The 14437-nt window shown below is 35.2% G+C and overlaps 4 protein-coding genes across 6 annotated transcripts; 2 read left to right on the top strand and 2 right to left on the bottom strand.

Moving 5' to 3' along the window:
• Positions 1 to 179: 179 nt before the first annotated feature.
• Positions 180 to 2328, bottom strand: LOC308697415 (zinc finger protein 706). Its single transcript, XM_081376630.1, has 4 exons — positions 2267 to 2328; positions 1537 to 1679; positions 1319 to 1449; positions 180 to 1203 (listed from the first exon to the last, which is right to left on the bottom strand). The coding sequence occupies exons 2-3, from the start codon at positions 1669 to 1671 to the stop codon at positions 1354 to 1356; spliced, it is 231 nt and encodes a 76-aa protein (XP_081232756.1). The 5' UTR covers positions 1672 to 1679; positions 2267 to 2328; the 3' UTR covers positions 180 to 1203; positions 1319 to 1353.
• Positions 2329 to 2337: 9 nt separating this feature from the next.
• On the top strand, positions 2338 to 7359 carry psma2b (proteasome 20S subunit alpha 2b). The gene is made up of 8 exons (XM_081376626.1): positions 2338 to 3149; positions 3726 to 3802; positions 4567 to 4699; positions 4835 to 4957; positions 5041 to 5122; positions 5246 to 5319; positions 6207 to 6264; positions 7120 to 7359. Exons 1-8 carry the CDS (start codon positions 3109 to 3111, stop codon positions 7234 to 7236), a joined length of 705 nt encoding a protein of 234 aa, XP_081232752.1. The 5' UTR covers positions 2338 to 3108; the 3' UTR covers positions 7237 to 7359.
• On the bottom strand, positions 7142 to 11385 carry ntaq1 (N-terminal glutamine amidase 1). 3 transcript variants are annotated; one of them, XM_081376627.1, is made up of 7 exons: positions 8772 to 8855; positions 8568 to 8684; positions 8399 to 8498; positions 8248 to 8298; positions 8015 to 8163; positions 7804 to 7928; positions 7142 to 7727 (listed from the first exon to the last, which is right to left on the bottom strand). In XM_081376627.1, exons 2-7 carry the CDS (start codon positions 8660 to 8662, stop codon positions 7624 to 7626), a joined length of 624 nt encoding a protein of 207 aa, XP_081232753.1. In that variant the 5' UTR covers positions 8663 to 8684; positions 8772 to 8855; the 3' UTR covers positions 7142 to 7623. The 3 variants fall into 3 exon arrangements, with proteins under 3 accessions (XP_081232753.1, XP_081232754.1, XP_081232755.1); XM_081376628.1 differs by lacking the exon at positions 8772 to 8855 and adding an exon at positions 11236 to 11385 and having other exon boundaries at positions 7388 to 7727; XM_081376629.1 differs by lacking the exon at positions 8772 to 8855 and adding an exon at positions 10948 to 11100 and having other exon boundaries at positions 7388 to 7727.
• On the top strand, positions 10305 to 11625 carry LOC308697412 (forkhead box protein Q1-like). The gene is made up of 3 exons (XM_081376625.1): positions 10305 to 10522; positions 10627 to 10722; positions 10828 to 11625. Exons 1-3 carry the CDS (start codon positions 10373 to 10375, stop codon positions 11392 to 11394), a joined length of 813 nt encoding a protein of 270 aa, XP_081232751.1. The 5' UTR covers positions 10305 to 10372; the 3' UTR covers positions 11395 to 11625.
• Positions 11626 to 14437: the final 2812 nt, after the last annotated feature.

Here is a 14437-nt window from a genome sequence, read left to right as displayed (position 1 = left end):
ACTGAATACAAAAGATAAATGCGACTTTTCATCTCACAATTAAGACTTTTTTCCTCGCTACAACGAGTTTACATCTCGCAATTATTTTTTTCTCAGAATTCTGTGACAAAGTTTATATATCGCAATTATGACAACACGAAATTGCGCACTGTAAGACAAAGACATTGACAAAAAAATGAGACTTTTCCCCTCAGAATTGGACTTTATTTTATTTATATCGTACAATTCTGAGAAAAAGTCAGAATTATGAGATAAACGCAATTGTGATGAAGTAGTGCTGCCCAAGTTGCATCTTTTTTGGTATGGTAAGAGAATCAATTATTGCATAGATCTGCCATTATCTTTGTCATTTACATAAAACTCTGAGAAGATCATGCTGATCCACATTGATAGGTGGCAGTACAGAGTCTACCATTGTGGTATGGATGCTCAAAGTACCTGAAAAGACAGTGATGCTAAACAACTACTGAATGCATAAACTGAAATAACTCCAATGCTAAAGAGCTATTTTCACATTAGTGTGAGAACATATACTATTACAGCTTGTTTAACAGTTGTAATTTTACCATGAAGTTCTACTTTTTGAAGAGTCACCAAAAAAAAGAAAGAAAGAAAAATCTATCCTCTGGATGTTCTTGCTAGTAACCATGACACATATGTACTATATGCATATACATTTATTGAAAACTTTAGAAAACAAAGTAACAAAAGCGTGTTTGTGGGTCCCGACTCATTATTCTGACTATTTGAACAGGTGCAAATTTACCGCATTTGTGATCAATTTAAGCATGTCAATAAATGCATCTCAATCTAAATCCTGGTCAATACTATTAATACACACAGTGGTGCACCTCTCCAATTTGGTTCACAGTTAAAATATCAGGGCACATACAGTTTTATGGATTGAAGCACCTAATGATATTTTAAAATCATACTTTTCAGGGACCAAGCACCACAAGGCATTGGAAAAGTGGTGAATAAATATGACAAGTTACAGCAAATGGCAATGAAACTGTTGGGTCACAGCACACTCTGAAGAGATGGAAGCAATACGCACATATAAAAATATAAAAAAAAAAAAAAAAAGAAGAAAAAAAAAGTGTGCTGGTGTGCTTGGAGTCCAACCCAAGATCTCTGTCCATGTTTGTGATACAGCAAGTCGAGTTAGTCGGCAGAATCAAATCATGTTTCTTTCCCCAGGGTCTGAAATTTAAACCATAATCATGAGATTATGCCATATTGGCAGACATATACAATTATTCTATTCTAATAACCAATACAGCTTTTATGAATCCAATAATATCTGTATTAGACTCACCCCTGTGTTAGGTCCATGTTGGTTTCTTGTCTCCTTCAGGCTTGAACATCTGCCAGCTCAGGAGGCATAGGAGACTTTGGGTGCTTGCTTTCAAAATGCTGTTTAAACGTCTTGGGATCTGGCATCTGTGTCTATACAATTGGGAATAACCACATTCTCAGCAAGGATTGGCCAGGTTGGGGTATATTGCTTTTTAGAAAACAACTCAAGTCCCTCACCCTGCAGACAGGACATGTGTGGACCAGTGCTGCTTTGGCTGCAGTCTTCTGGTCCGCTCCTTGACCTTTCTTCTTCTCAGCTGCTTTCTTTGCGTTCTTCTGTTGAGACTGGATCTTCTGTTGCCCTCGAGCCATGGCCTTCTCTGAAAAAAGGTATAATGTACTCACTCAAGTAGACAGATATAATGCTGACATATCAGCCACCTTTCCCTCCATACAGAGAAAGTCAATGGTGAATGAGACTGAGGAAAGCCATACAGGTTTGAAACAACATGTAGATGAGCAAACGATGAGGACATTTTCATTTGGTAGGCGAATTTTCCCATTAAAGATGACTAAAAAGATATATATTACATTTGCATCAGGGAGTTATATAGGATAATCTGGTTTAGGAGTTTATTAAAACATACATTTTAAATGTCGCCATACGTATATATAATCGATGTAAATTAATCCTTCAGAAATGTATAAATGACGAGCAATGTTTTCCCCATGAAGTATAACCCTGGTTTAAAAAATAAAACTAAATTAGAGTAGCTAGAGACCGCGAAGATCACATTAGCGTGTAGCTCACACGCCTTCTTTAAAACTGATCTAAGCCGCATAGTTGCAATAAGCAAAACAATCGACTTAAAAATAACATCACCATAAACCAAAACGTTTGTAAAACCAACAAAATGAGACTTATATGATGAGATATAGCAGATTGATCAATATTTAAAGACAATACCTCGGCGTTGAGACACGATAGGAAGTCAATCTCCACTGCTGACGCGTTTAATAGCTTCCGTCAAAGCACTTACATAATAAAAGTACTCAAACTGTCCTCAAGCAGGCCAGAGACGTGTAAGTTGGCTAATAACTTTATTAACTTTATTTTCGTTTTTTAAATTGTGTGCATGAGTTGTATTCGTTGTTACTTCCTAGTGAAAATGTGTTTATCTCGGTGTGGCTGAAACGAAGCACTCTGAATCTGCAAATCAAAAGAATCAATTCATTCGTAAAACGATTCACTGATTCAAATGTTTCGAACAGGTTGTACGCATGTTAGTGAAATGGAAAGACTTTTTTATTCATTTTTTATTGCAATCTCTTTTTAACAATGAACATACAAAGGCAATAATAACGTATTATTTACATCAAATCAAATACAATAAAAATAAAACATGAAAAAATAAAAAAGCTTAATCTCTGTAAAGTACATTTTGTGATTTAGCAATGGAAAGACTAGGATTAAAATAATGCTTTGGAAATTACCGCCATATAAATCTTTTTTACAAGACAGTTTACAATATCTTTACACATTTCTGAATCTTTGCAGAATGTGTAGATCTTAATATATGTCCAATGTTGGTTTTAAATAAGGTTGGTGTTCATGCTATAACAATAGTCTTGTTTTATGTTTATCATGATTTTATTCCTCCGAAACGTACGCACCGACAAATGTCTGTAAAACACAATTAGTGGTCTGTTTTTATTAAGTTTAATTGTACATGACTTTTATCTTGACGAGTGTTTTTTCAAACATTTCGCGGAAGTTGTTTTGGTGGATTTCCGAAGCAAAAGACAAAAATGGCAGATCGAGGATACAGTTTTTCTCTCACAACATTTAGGTAATTATGTAATTTATAGATTGATATTTGGCTGTAATTTTTCATTATACATATATTTTTGCATGCATTCAAGGGAAATAATTGTGTTTTTTCCCAACATGTGTTTAAAATGTACTTAATCTTAATTCACATCGGAGTTGCACTGTCACGGTGTTAGTTATATGAAACTTTGACTTTTATTAATTTTCCAATGTCAGTGTTGGTTAGTTTTTACTTAAGTTATGTACCGTTATTGCTTTGTTTAGTGTTTTACTGCACATTCTGTTGGCTAAGAATATAATCTTGTTTATCTTTTAATCTTTTGTGATGTGTACTAGCTTATATTCATTTACAAGCAATTTAAAAAGTATGTTCAAGTTTTTTGTTAACTTTTTTTTACTTTTCATCTATGAATTTGAAGGGGAAAAAATGCATGAGTTCAGAATCAACATGAAGTACATTGATTATAGTCTTGATTATAGATACGTATTTGTAAAAATAAATAAAAAAATCATAATTTGCAATCAGTTTCAGTTTAGATACGTTTCAGGTGCATTTCTCTCATGTACTTTTTTATTATTCTTATTATCAACACAGCCCCTCTGGCAAACTGGTGCAGATTGAATATGCTCTGTCCGCTGTAGCAGCCGGTGCTCCATCTGTAGGAATCAAAGGTAAGTCTGTGTAGATCAGTGCATCACAAACTTCACAAACCATGAACATCTTTCACCACCTACTCAAACCATCCATTGAGTTGCTGAGTGTAAACTGAGTGCTGAATCCAGTATTTGAGTCAAAAGCAGATCCTCTTCATGAAATCTTGAGGCTGACATGCTTACATTTCTTGCAATGTGTCTTAAACATAGAGTTACATTAAAACTGTATATAAACCAGAAACTGGAAACTGTCTATTGTCAAAGTTACACAGCAAATACAACTGTATACGTTGACACTAGGAGCTGAGGTGGGTCAGAGCTGGCATGATTTCGTCTGGCTTTAATATTTGAATTTCTTTACATTGAATTTGGAGAATGTTATCAAAATTGACCCTATTGACTTTGTTAGCGCACATTACTAGTCTTAGGGTGAACAATTAATCTGTGCTAGTTAATACACAGAAAAAAAATTGTCGTAGTAATCTTTAATCAAAATCTGAAAAGTTACTTACGGGCTGGAATGGCGTTGCTTTTCCGATGATGTCAGTTTGACGGCATTTTATTTATTCATTTCAATATTTCATTTCACTTGGAAATACTAAACAGCACTGAAATAAAATCAGTTGCTACTTCCAGTTCACGTGGCTGTGTAAAGACACCTTATGTTCTTTATTAAGGGTTTAAAATTCAGTTTAAGACCTAGGCTACATTCCTACAGTATGTTTCTTCTCCATACGTATTGTGTAAATTTGCTCTGAAGGCCCTTTTGTCATTTTTTGCAGCATCAAATGGAGTTGTGCTGGCAACTGAGAAGAAACAGAAGTCCATATTGTACGATGAACAGAGCGTGCACAAAGTTGAACCAATAACCAAACACATCGGCATAGTGTACAGTGGAATGGGTCCTGACTACAGGTATTAAAAAAGTGCATTATTTATAATGAATGGTTGCTTTGTTCTAAAAATGGAAAGCTTTTAAAACGAGCCCTTCTTGAGTGTTCAGTTGGAACATTAACAGCTGACGATGTAAGGAATGATCTCTTTTGACAGGGTGCTGGTCAGAAGAGCAAGAAAGCTGGCTCAGCAGTATTTCCTGGTATACCAAGAGCCAATCCCCACAGGTCAGCTGGTACAGAGAGTGGCTTCTGTTATGCAAGAATACACACAGTCAGGGTATGTTACTTCTTTACATCTTTTATTATCATACTAGACTTGAATTAGAGCTCTTGTAGTAATTTAAGTGTAGTGTTTTATAGAGGCGTGCGCCCATTTGGAGTCTCTCTTCTCATTGCCGGTTGGGACGAGGACCGACCATACTTGTTCCAGTCAGACCCATCGGTACAACAAATAAATAGCAATCAAAACATTCTCATTACTGTTTGTTTATTCTTTTCATCATATAATATTGACATGCAACCATTTATTTTATAAACTCATCTCTCAATCGTTGATATCCCACAGGGAGCATACTTCGCCTGGAAAGCCACAGCGATGGGAAAGAACTATGTGAATGGAAAAACATTCCTTGAGAAAAGGTATTAAAATCATCAACATGTTGGCGGGTTGAATTATTGTAATGTGTAGGTTTTTCTTAAAGGAGAACTCCGGTCAATTTTAACATTGAGCTCATTTTTTTGTACATTTGGAGTGCTGTCAATACAGAGAACAACGACAAAAATCGGTGTTGCCTTCACCGAGTTATTCTATTTTTAAAATTTGCACCCTGTTGACTTCAATGGGGCAATGTTTAAACCTGCTTTTAGCCTCATAACATCCTTGATGTGTCATTACAAGTGCACAGCTAATGTGAGTGATTCCTTTAGAGTTAACACGGGTGAATCTGACTGCAGTAGATGTGAAAGATATGAATAAAAATGATGTTATTTAAGCCAGCGCAAATACCTGTTTACATCCTGTTTTTCGGTTGAAGTCCAAAGTAATCGATTGCCGAGTTCACAAGCATAGGTTTAGTTACCAATGATCACGTGCGTGAACTCGGCAATTGACTACTTTGGACTTCAACCGAAAAACAGGATGTAAACACAGGTATTTGCGCTGGCTTAAATAACATCATTTTTATACATATCTTTCACATCTACTGCAGTCAGATCCACTCGTGTTCACTCAGAAGGAATCACTCACATTTTCAGTGCACTTGTAATGACACATCAATGATGTTAAGAGCCTAAAAGCAGGTTAAGTACTTGCCCCATTGAAGTCAACAGGGTGCAAATTTTAAAAATAGAATAACTCGGTGAAGGCAACACCGAATTTTGTCGTTGTTCTCTGTATTGACAGCACTCCATATGTACAAAAAATGAGCTCAATGTTAAAATTGACCAGAGTTCTCCTTTAAGGTACAAAAATGGGAAGATGATTTTGCACGTTTTTTACAGCATAGCTTTGTATCATTTTGTTACAGATACAATGAAGATCTGGAACTTGAAGATGCTATACACACCGCCATCTTAACTTTAAAGGTGAATTCATCTCTAAATAACTATGAAAGGGATAATTCACCCAAAAATGAAAATTCTGTCATCATTTATTCACCCTCATGTCGTTCCAAACCCATAAGACTTTCGTTCATCTTCGGAACACAAATGAAGATATTTTTGATGAAATCTGAGAGCTTTCTGTCCGTCTGTTGACAGCTACGCAACTACCACTTTGATGCTTCAAAAAGTTCACAAAGAGATGGTAAAACTAATCCATATGAATTGAGCGGTTTAGTCCAAATTTTCTGAAGAGACTCGTTCGTCTCAACTCACACATCAGTTGTGGTAAACTGAAGCTCAAACATGTTCAAGTATAGGTCTCTGCAGGACAGTAATAGGAGTTACCAGATCAGTGGGTGAGGCCATAAACAGAGGGGCGTTTTTGACCGTGTTCTCTGATTTGCCCACATCACAGTGTGGGTAGGGTTTAGGGGTGGGGTTGGGTGAAGGCCATCATTTTCATTGCATGATTTATATACACCCACAAATTTAAAAACGCCCACTTTTGTTCCGCAGAGACCCCATACTCAACATGTTCGCTTGACATGTGAGAACCAATGAGGTTCATTTATTCAAATTTGGACTAAACAGCTCAGTTGATATGGATTCATTTTACAATCTCTTTATGAACTTTTTGAAGTGGTAGTTGCGTAGCTGTCAATGTAGGGACAGAAATCACTCAGATTTAATCAAAAAGATTTTAATTTGTGTTGCGAAGATGAAAGAAAGACTTACTGGTTAATAATTAATGACTGAATTTACATTTTTGGGTGAACTGTACCTTTAACTTTCTATATCAGATTGCTTAAAACAACAATATAATACTTTTTCCTACAGGAGAGTTTTGAAGGACAGATGACAGAGGAAAATATTGAGGTGGGCATCTGTAATGAAGCAGGATTTCGCAGACTGTCACCTGCTGAGGTGAAGGATTACCTGGCAGCAATTGTTTAAAAACTACAGCACTACAACTGCTTACAGTTTACCATTTCGGTTTGGTTGTTTGTTTAAATGCTGCATTTTTTTGTTATTTGTACATCTTTGTAACTGATTTCTTTATAAAAAGTATGCAAATCATCAACTGATGTTACATACCGTTCATTTTACTATGATTGTCCTTTTGGGATTTTATTACCTGACTGTAATTATGAATTACAATGTACGATGTGGGATCTGAATTGTTCTATTTGTAAGAAAAGAAAGTTTGACAGGCAACAAATATGTAGGCTATTTTGCGGCCTGCTTAGTCACAGTACGGTCCATGTTAATGGGATCTTTCCCTGAGGCTCTGTTTATGTACATTTTTCAACACAAAAGTGTTGGCATAAAGCAAAAAACTTGTTACTTCATCCCAAAGCGTTGAACAAAGTCTGAAAGGTTGTAAACCTCTCCACATCCCACTCGGGCGTCCATGCAGATGAAGTCATCAAGATTCATTTTAGTGTCTGTGAAAACGATATACTGTGTGAGAGGAAAAAGAAACCAAATTATGATATTGCATCAAATAATTTGACAACAAACCTGATGTCTCTAAACAAGGATATGCTGGAGGTGGCATTCGCCAGTTCCCGTAAGAATCCTTCATATGTGAACGATCGGAAGCAAACTTCTTCAAGTAGGTGTCCCCTGGTATTACACGAAGTTTCCTAAAACACAGTAGACAATCATAGTTGCATTAGACTGAGATTGCTATGGTTAGTATGCAGTTCAGATCAGATCCTTCTTTGCTGACCTCCAGAAAGCACGTTTCAAATGCTCGTCAGAATGAAAGGCCTCCTTCGAATATACATCAAGTAAACAAGGGAAAGGGAGGACGGTGTCTAGATCATATATAAAGCTCTGTCCTTGTTTATTTGTGTGTAGAAGAACAACATGGTAATCCTAAAGGCAAGTACACAGACATATTGCATTAGTACTACAAGGTAAAAAATTAAATAAAAAAAAATATATAAAAAATGTTCTTACCCAGAATACTGGTTCATCACCTCGACTGGATTTTTGCTTCCAAATGGGTATCTGCAAATTTCACATATATATATATATATATATATATATAAACTGTACACTACAAACATAGTTATTATATTTGCGTATAGACAGAGTAAAAAAGCCTCACCATTTTTCTTTCGTTAGATATAAAGACTGCATACACCTCATCCAACGAGCACGTCCCCTGATCCTTGACATGTTCGCACAATTTCCACACATTCTCCTCACTGCAGAGAAATCAAATGCTGTGTATTAAATAAGAAATGTAGCTATTGCTGTAATTTCGTCACACTTACCAGTAACAGCTGGTGTATACACATTGGTTTCTAGATGGAGTGATAATTGTATATTCAGACGGAGAGCTTTCTTCATTCATTCTTCCCATCCACATGTTATACTACGAGGTATTTTAACTATAAAGACATTACGAGAAAAAACAATATACTATATTAGTATACAGCGATTTACGCTGCCCCTGTACAACAACGTCTGTCTGTTACCGTTTATTTTGTCCGTAAGGATCTTTAGGCAGATTTGTCGTTCCGGCGTGTCAATGCGCGACCATTCAATCCCAATCCTCATGTGAATTGCAAATGTAATGTGCACGATTATCACTATAATTGTTGAACGCCTTTGCTGACTTAATAGCACAATTAGAAAACCCGTTAGCGAGAGATAATGTGCAATTAAACACCTCTCTCAAATAAATATGAATAAATATTCTATGACTTTTTTGTTTGTTTTTGTTTCCATTTGTGCCATGGTATGCCTTCGTTAATTTGTAAAGTATTTAAATTCACCCAACCTAATTACCTTCTTATGTTCAACTTTTCAGCCTCAAAGATACATTTATTTTATTATGTATCTGTGTTAAGATACACACCACTGTTCAAAAGTATGGGTCAGTAAGATTTTATTTTATAAATAAATGACCACTTTAATTAATCACAGATCTATTAAATTCATCAAAACGGACAATAAAGTAATGTAAATAATTGATTAATCGCATCTAACATAAACATTTGTTTATATATACACACACACACACACACACACACACACATACATATATATATATATATATATATATATATATATATATATATATATATATACATATATATATATATATATATATTATGTGTGTGTGTGATTAGTCGCATTTAATCTATTTGACAGCACTAAATGCTGTTCTTTTGAACTTTCTATCCATCATGAATCCTGAAAATTGTATCACACTTTACACAAAAATATTAATCTGCACAACTTTGATACTAAGAAATGTTTCTTAAACATTACTGTATTTATTTATTTATTTTTAAATAAATGCAACATTGGTGAGAACAAGAGACTTATAAAATTAAAATTATGATCAAATTAGGTCTACAAGCCAAACCCTGGGGTTATGGCAGAAATATTTAAATATTCAAAGCTTAATTGTAAGCAAGTAAGTAAATAAATGCTGATATTTCTAGCAACTCCCTTTGTTAAAGCCTAAGCTGTTATAGCCTAAGCTATAAGTCATAAGCTGTTTTCTTTGCTTTATTAAATTAAATAACTGTAAATAAAATAATGCCTATTAATATAAATGTAATAAAAAATAACAATAATAATGCCTGTTGTTAAATATATTAAGCACACAGATTTTGTAATAGGCTCCAGACTTTTAGTTTAAAGAATTAACTTACCATATTAAACACCACATAGCCTACTGTATTTAATTTGGGGAGCAAATATAATCCACCTTTATTTATACAGTAACATCTAGGCCTATTATTTGCACCGTGGGTGGCTAGACTGCTTGTCCAAAACAAACACGAGGCGTAACATTAAAATATGCCCACTGTTTTAGACTGCTATTTCTTAAAAACAAAGTAAATCAACAATTTAGCTCATTCTTGTTGCAAGTAGCCTGCCAATGCATATTTTGGAGGAATATAGCTTAAGAAAACGCCCGGCCATTCACACTTCTTTTTTATGAACAGCAGTTAGGCCTACTAATGGCATGCAACACCTATAGACCAATTGAAAGCTACAGCCTGGATATAAATGGAGGCTGATCTTCTCAGTGTTCAGTCTGAGTTTGGACCAGGAGCTCATCATGATGACTAACGGAGGATTCAATGTTTTGCTGCAACGATCAAGCGTCGTTCCGAGGAAGAAGTACAAAAAGTTCTCTACAGGAACATACATCGGACTTATTGCATATGCAATTCAAGATTCACCGGATAAGATGCTTACTTTCAAACAGGTAGCCTAAAATAAGTCATGAATTATCGAATTAGGCCTATAAGATTTAATAGTGTTGTCTTCCATTTCTATGAAGTAGGCTAACATTGTACCTTATTTGTGCAGATAATGAAGAAGCTGGAACCATTTGTCTTCGGAGACAAAAAAGGCATTGAGAACAACATCAGAGTCTGTCTGTCATCAAACAGGTGTTTTGCAAAGGTGCGTAACTTAAGCTATTTTAAGTCTAGGTATTTTATTTTTGAAGCATCGAATCACATTGATGTGTGTATTAGTAACCGTGTTTTCTATTTTGTGTGTTTTTAGGTACCAGTCGATCCGGATTATCCAAATCCTAAAAAGAACTTCTGGAAAGTGGATGAGAGTGGCATTACTCCAAAAATGTTTCGCCGACATTTCAAATACATAATGAACGTGTTTCCTGACCTATCCGTTCAGGCACTTCAGGTGGATGAGTGTGAAGAAGATCATTCTTATGCTCCTGAGCCTCTCATGCCGGTCTCCACAGTCGCGGAAAACAAACGCGAAGTCAAATTCACAGGCCCATTTTCCATAGAATCAATTTTAAAGAGCGACCGCGAAGTGAAGCGCATGCGCAGCACGCGTTTGGAGGAATCTCCACGCTATGTAGACGCACAATGTGGAGCGACCAAGAGAAAAAACTTAAATATGACTATTACAAAAAATGAATATGGCACAGTGGAGTGTTATTACCCTGTTTCAGCAGTGGGATGTCAATTGGTCTCAGCAAAAAGACCTCGTATGTCTTCAGGACCTCCGTTTGGACTGGCTTTGCCTCCACAGCTCCCATACGATCACCCCGTTCTCCTCAGATCTCCTTTAATGTTTGATACTAGATATGTCAGTTGGTGAACATCCAGAGTGACCAAATGTAAATATTCTGAAATTGCACTTTATTTTTGTTAACCTTTTTTTAAAATAAAAGCAGTCCTTTGCATTTGATTGTGGCTTACTCTGCTTGATTTAGATCTGAAGACATTTACTATTTATTTTTTCTAATAAGAATAGGCTATTACTAATTCCATAAACTAATATTAATTGTGCATTTATGTAAGCTACCATAATAGTTAATAGGTCTACTGTAGACTTTAAAGTTTAGCCTGTTTGTAGATTAACTCATATTTCTAAAATATTATTTCAGTCTAAATCTATATGCTAATATTACAATAGCTATAAAGTCTGTAATATAATTTTAAATATTTAGTAACCAGCTTATAATGACCTATATTAATTTAGGGACTACAAAGAATAGATTTGAACGTTTAAAGTTTTTTTTTTTTTTTTTTTTTTTTTTTGGAAGTCCATGTTTCAGTAGACTATAATATATATGTTAGGCTGATTAACCTAAATCAACCCCAAACATTTACAAAACATTAAAAGGCATCTCAGAATACAAGGCATAGGCCTATCAGATAGCCTACATTACCATTCAAATAATGTTTGTGCTCGCCAAGCAAAACATGTCGATCAGTATGTTAATCGGTGATTAGCTCATCATCCAAGATAATGTTCATATAATTGTGGAGACGATTTCCCGTCAAAATAGGTTTACTTTGCGCCACAAGGTCTATTTTCGCATTTGCCACAGGGTGGCAGTCAAACGTTAATGTTAGATATTGACGAAAACTACCTTAAAGAAATTAAAGAACATCGATGTTTTAAGTGATTAACTAGACCTAAAACACGGGTAATATGCCTATAAAAATGATAAAAACAGATCAGAAATGGACCTAGCTATGCCATAACACATTCACATTATGAAAATATTAAATAAACGAAGGAAATACAGCATATGCAATAACACTATTGTCATCTTTGATATGTAAAAACATAGCTATAATAGGCATGTCATTTATAATAAAATGCTGCTTAAAGGAAACTGTGTTACACTTATTTGTAATATTTAACACAATCCACATAAAGACTGATGTCAGTTTTGGCCTGTAGAAGTCTCAAAGTCAAAGGCTTTTTAAAAGTTTTGTGTCATTTCCACAGAAGATAATATATATTCTGTATCGATTAGCATTAGCAGTAACTTTGAGGGCCGAAACCTTTTTGTCCAACAATTTTGACCTTAAGCTTTCACTATTCCCATAGCACCATGGTTATTTACACACCACTGAAGAACACTGATTACTATATGATTATGACTTAAATATTTCTGTCCTTATATTTCTGTAGATGTTCAAACCTGGTCAATGAGGTGACACCATTTGGACTGACAACTGACCATGCAAAGATAAGGGATGGCAAATATACCACAGACTAAAACTGTTTGTCTAGTCTTAAAATAGATACTCATCTTGATGCTCTTTCACCTCTTGTTTGGTTTTACAACACTGTAAAAATTATATGATCAATAAGTTATGACAACATGTTTTTACATTGCTTTAACTCGTCAAAATAAGTAAAGACATTTTCTACTATTTTTAATAAATTATCCCAGGTTCAACTAGTTAGTTTAATGTAATTTAAGTTGAAATGAAAATTGTAATTTAAGGTGAAACTTAAAAATTTGAATGGTTGTGAGGAAAAAAAACCTGTATCAGCATTTATCTTTAGGTAAGAACTTACAGAACTTGTGTGGACAGATGGACAGAGTATTTTATATAGAGCCTCTCATGCCAGTCTGCGAGTAAAGTATTTTTGAAACTAATGATACATAGTTATGCCGTCTTTCTGTGCCCACATCTTGATGTTGACTGTCCATAACGTAAACTACCCATTATCTCATTTAAATAAATAAGTCCACTGAGTCCACAGGTCTGTGTTGTTTTGGTGAGTGTAGGTTGTAACAGGCATATAAAATTATTTCTGCACCTCCATCATGATAGTGGTGCTCATTCATACAGTAGTGGCATAGACAGGTGGAGATATCATAAATGCAATAGAGATAATTGCACTTTTAACTGGTGTTATCAGGAAGTAGTCTTATTTTCTAGTCACATAATTAATACTTGTCTCACATGCATTTGGTTTCACATTCACAGTCCTGTTGGAACTGTTACTAGATCAATTTTTTTCCAAATAAAATGAAATAAACAGTTAAGACAAAATGAAAGATGGTGTTTTATGTTTTATAATTTAATTGTTCTTGTGTGCATTGAATGCACCAGTAAACACTGCATGCAGTCGAGGGTGTGTGGACACAACAGCATCTCAAATCTTCATGATGAAGGTTTTGCTTCACCACATAAGGCAGTTTCTCAGATATTAAACTGAAGGCCCTCCAATTTCCACAACATTCAATATTTACATTACAAATGCAATATTAGAATTGAAAATGTTTCTCTTCACAATATCTCCTGTATCAATTCTGCAAAAACTCTTTTATTCTTGAATGATTTTCAGCAGGTCAATTTCTGACCGGCTCACAATGATTCTGGTCAGCGCGTCAGTGTTGATTCCCAGTCCCCAGTTAAACATGCCTTTATATTTTTGGAAGTACGTCCCTCGCAAAGGGATCATCATATTTCGGGGTATTTGTATTAAATAGTAAAGCCATTTGAAGACAAAGAAAAGTTCAATTAACTTTGAACACTTTGCAAACGAATTCGGCATTATTTTAGATCATGTCTGTTAACAGATTACTGTCATAAAAACTAACCGGCCACTACGGTCTTATTCCACGGCTAGAGACAGAGATAAGGAGATAAAAACTACCTTAGCCCCGCCCATCAGAGACGCACCAGTCACGTTGGCCACGTCTGCACCGAGTACGTGAGGTCATGCACGTTTGACACACCTTACAGTGTTTAGTGAAGCAGGTGATTATACAGCACTGAGGCTGAGTGAGCGCTAGTGTGATCCTTTTAGTCACTGCATCGTTTCAACATCTCATGGGTGGACCAAGGGCTTTACATGATGGTTTCATCACATTAACCCTATAATTCAT

The sequence above is a fragment of the Scardinius erythrophthalmus genome (assembly GCF_964197995.2).
Source record: "Scardinius erythrophthalmus genome assembly, chromosome: 10".
NCBI lineage: Eukaryota > Metazoa > Chordata > Actinopteri > Cypriniformes > Leuciscidae > Scardinius > Scardinius erythrophthalmus.
The sequence above is the reverse complement of the archived record's forward strand: the minus strand, read 5'-3'. Positions and strand labels throughout refer to the sequence as shown.

Excerpts from the sequence above, each read along its gene's own strand:
- LOC308697415 (XM_081376630.1), bottom strand. The coding sequence starts at position 1,671 with ATGGCTCGAGGGCAACAGAAGATCCAGTCTCAACAGAAGAACGCAAAG. Across the intron at positions 1,450-1,536 it reads ACACATGTCCTGTCTGCAGG|ACACAGATGCCAGATCCCAA; the intron begins GTGAGGGACTTG and ends CCAATTGTATAG.
- psma2b (XM_081376626.1), top strand. The coding sequence starts at position 3,109 with ATGGCAGATCGAGGATACAGTTTTTCTCTCACAACATTTAG. Across the intron at positions 4,958-5,040 it reads CAAGAATACACACAGTCAGG|AGGCGTGCGCCCATTTGGAG; the intron begins GTATGTTACTTC and ends AGTGTTTTATAG. Across the intron at positions 5,123-5,245 it reads TGTTCCAGTCAGACCCATCG|GGAGCATACTTCGCCTGGAA; the intron begins GTACAACAAATA and ends GATATCCCACAG.
- ntaq1 (XM_081376628.1), bottom strand. The coding sequence starts at position 8,662 with ATGTGGATGGGAAGAATGAATGAAGAAAGCTCTCCGTCTGAATATACA. Across the intron at positions 8,499-8,567 it reads GTATACACCAGCTGTTACTG|TGAGGAGAATGTGTGGAAAT; the intron begins GTAAGTGTGACG and ends ATTTCTCTGCAG. Across the intron at positions 7,728-7,803 it reads TCCTTGTTTAGAGACATCAG|ACACTAAAATGAATCTTGAT; the intron begins GTTTGTTGTCAA and ends TCGTTTTCACAG.
- LOC308697412 (XM_081376625.1), top strand. The coding sequence starts at position 10,373 with ATGATGACTAACGGAGGATTCAATGTTTTGCTGCAACGATCAAGCGTC. Across the intron at positions 10,523-10,626 it reads AGATGCTTACTTTCAAACAG|ATAATGAAGAAGCTGGAACC; the intron begins GTAGCCTAAAAT and ends TTATTTGTGCAG. Across the intron at positions 10,723-10,827 it reads CAAACAGGTGTTTTGCAAAG|GTACCAGTCGATCCGGATTA; the intron begins GTGCGTAACTTA and ends GTGTGTTTTTAG.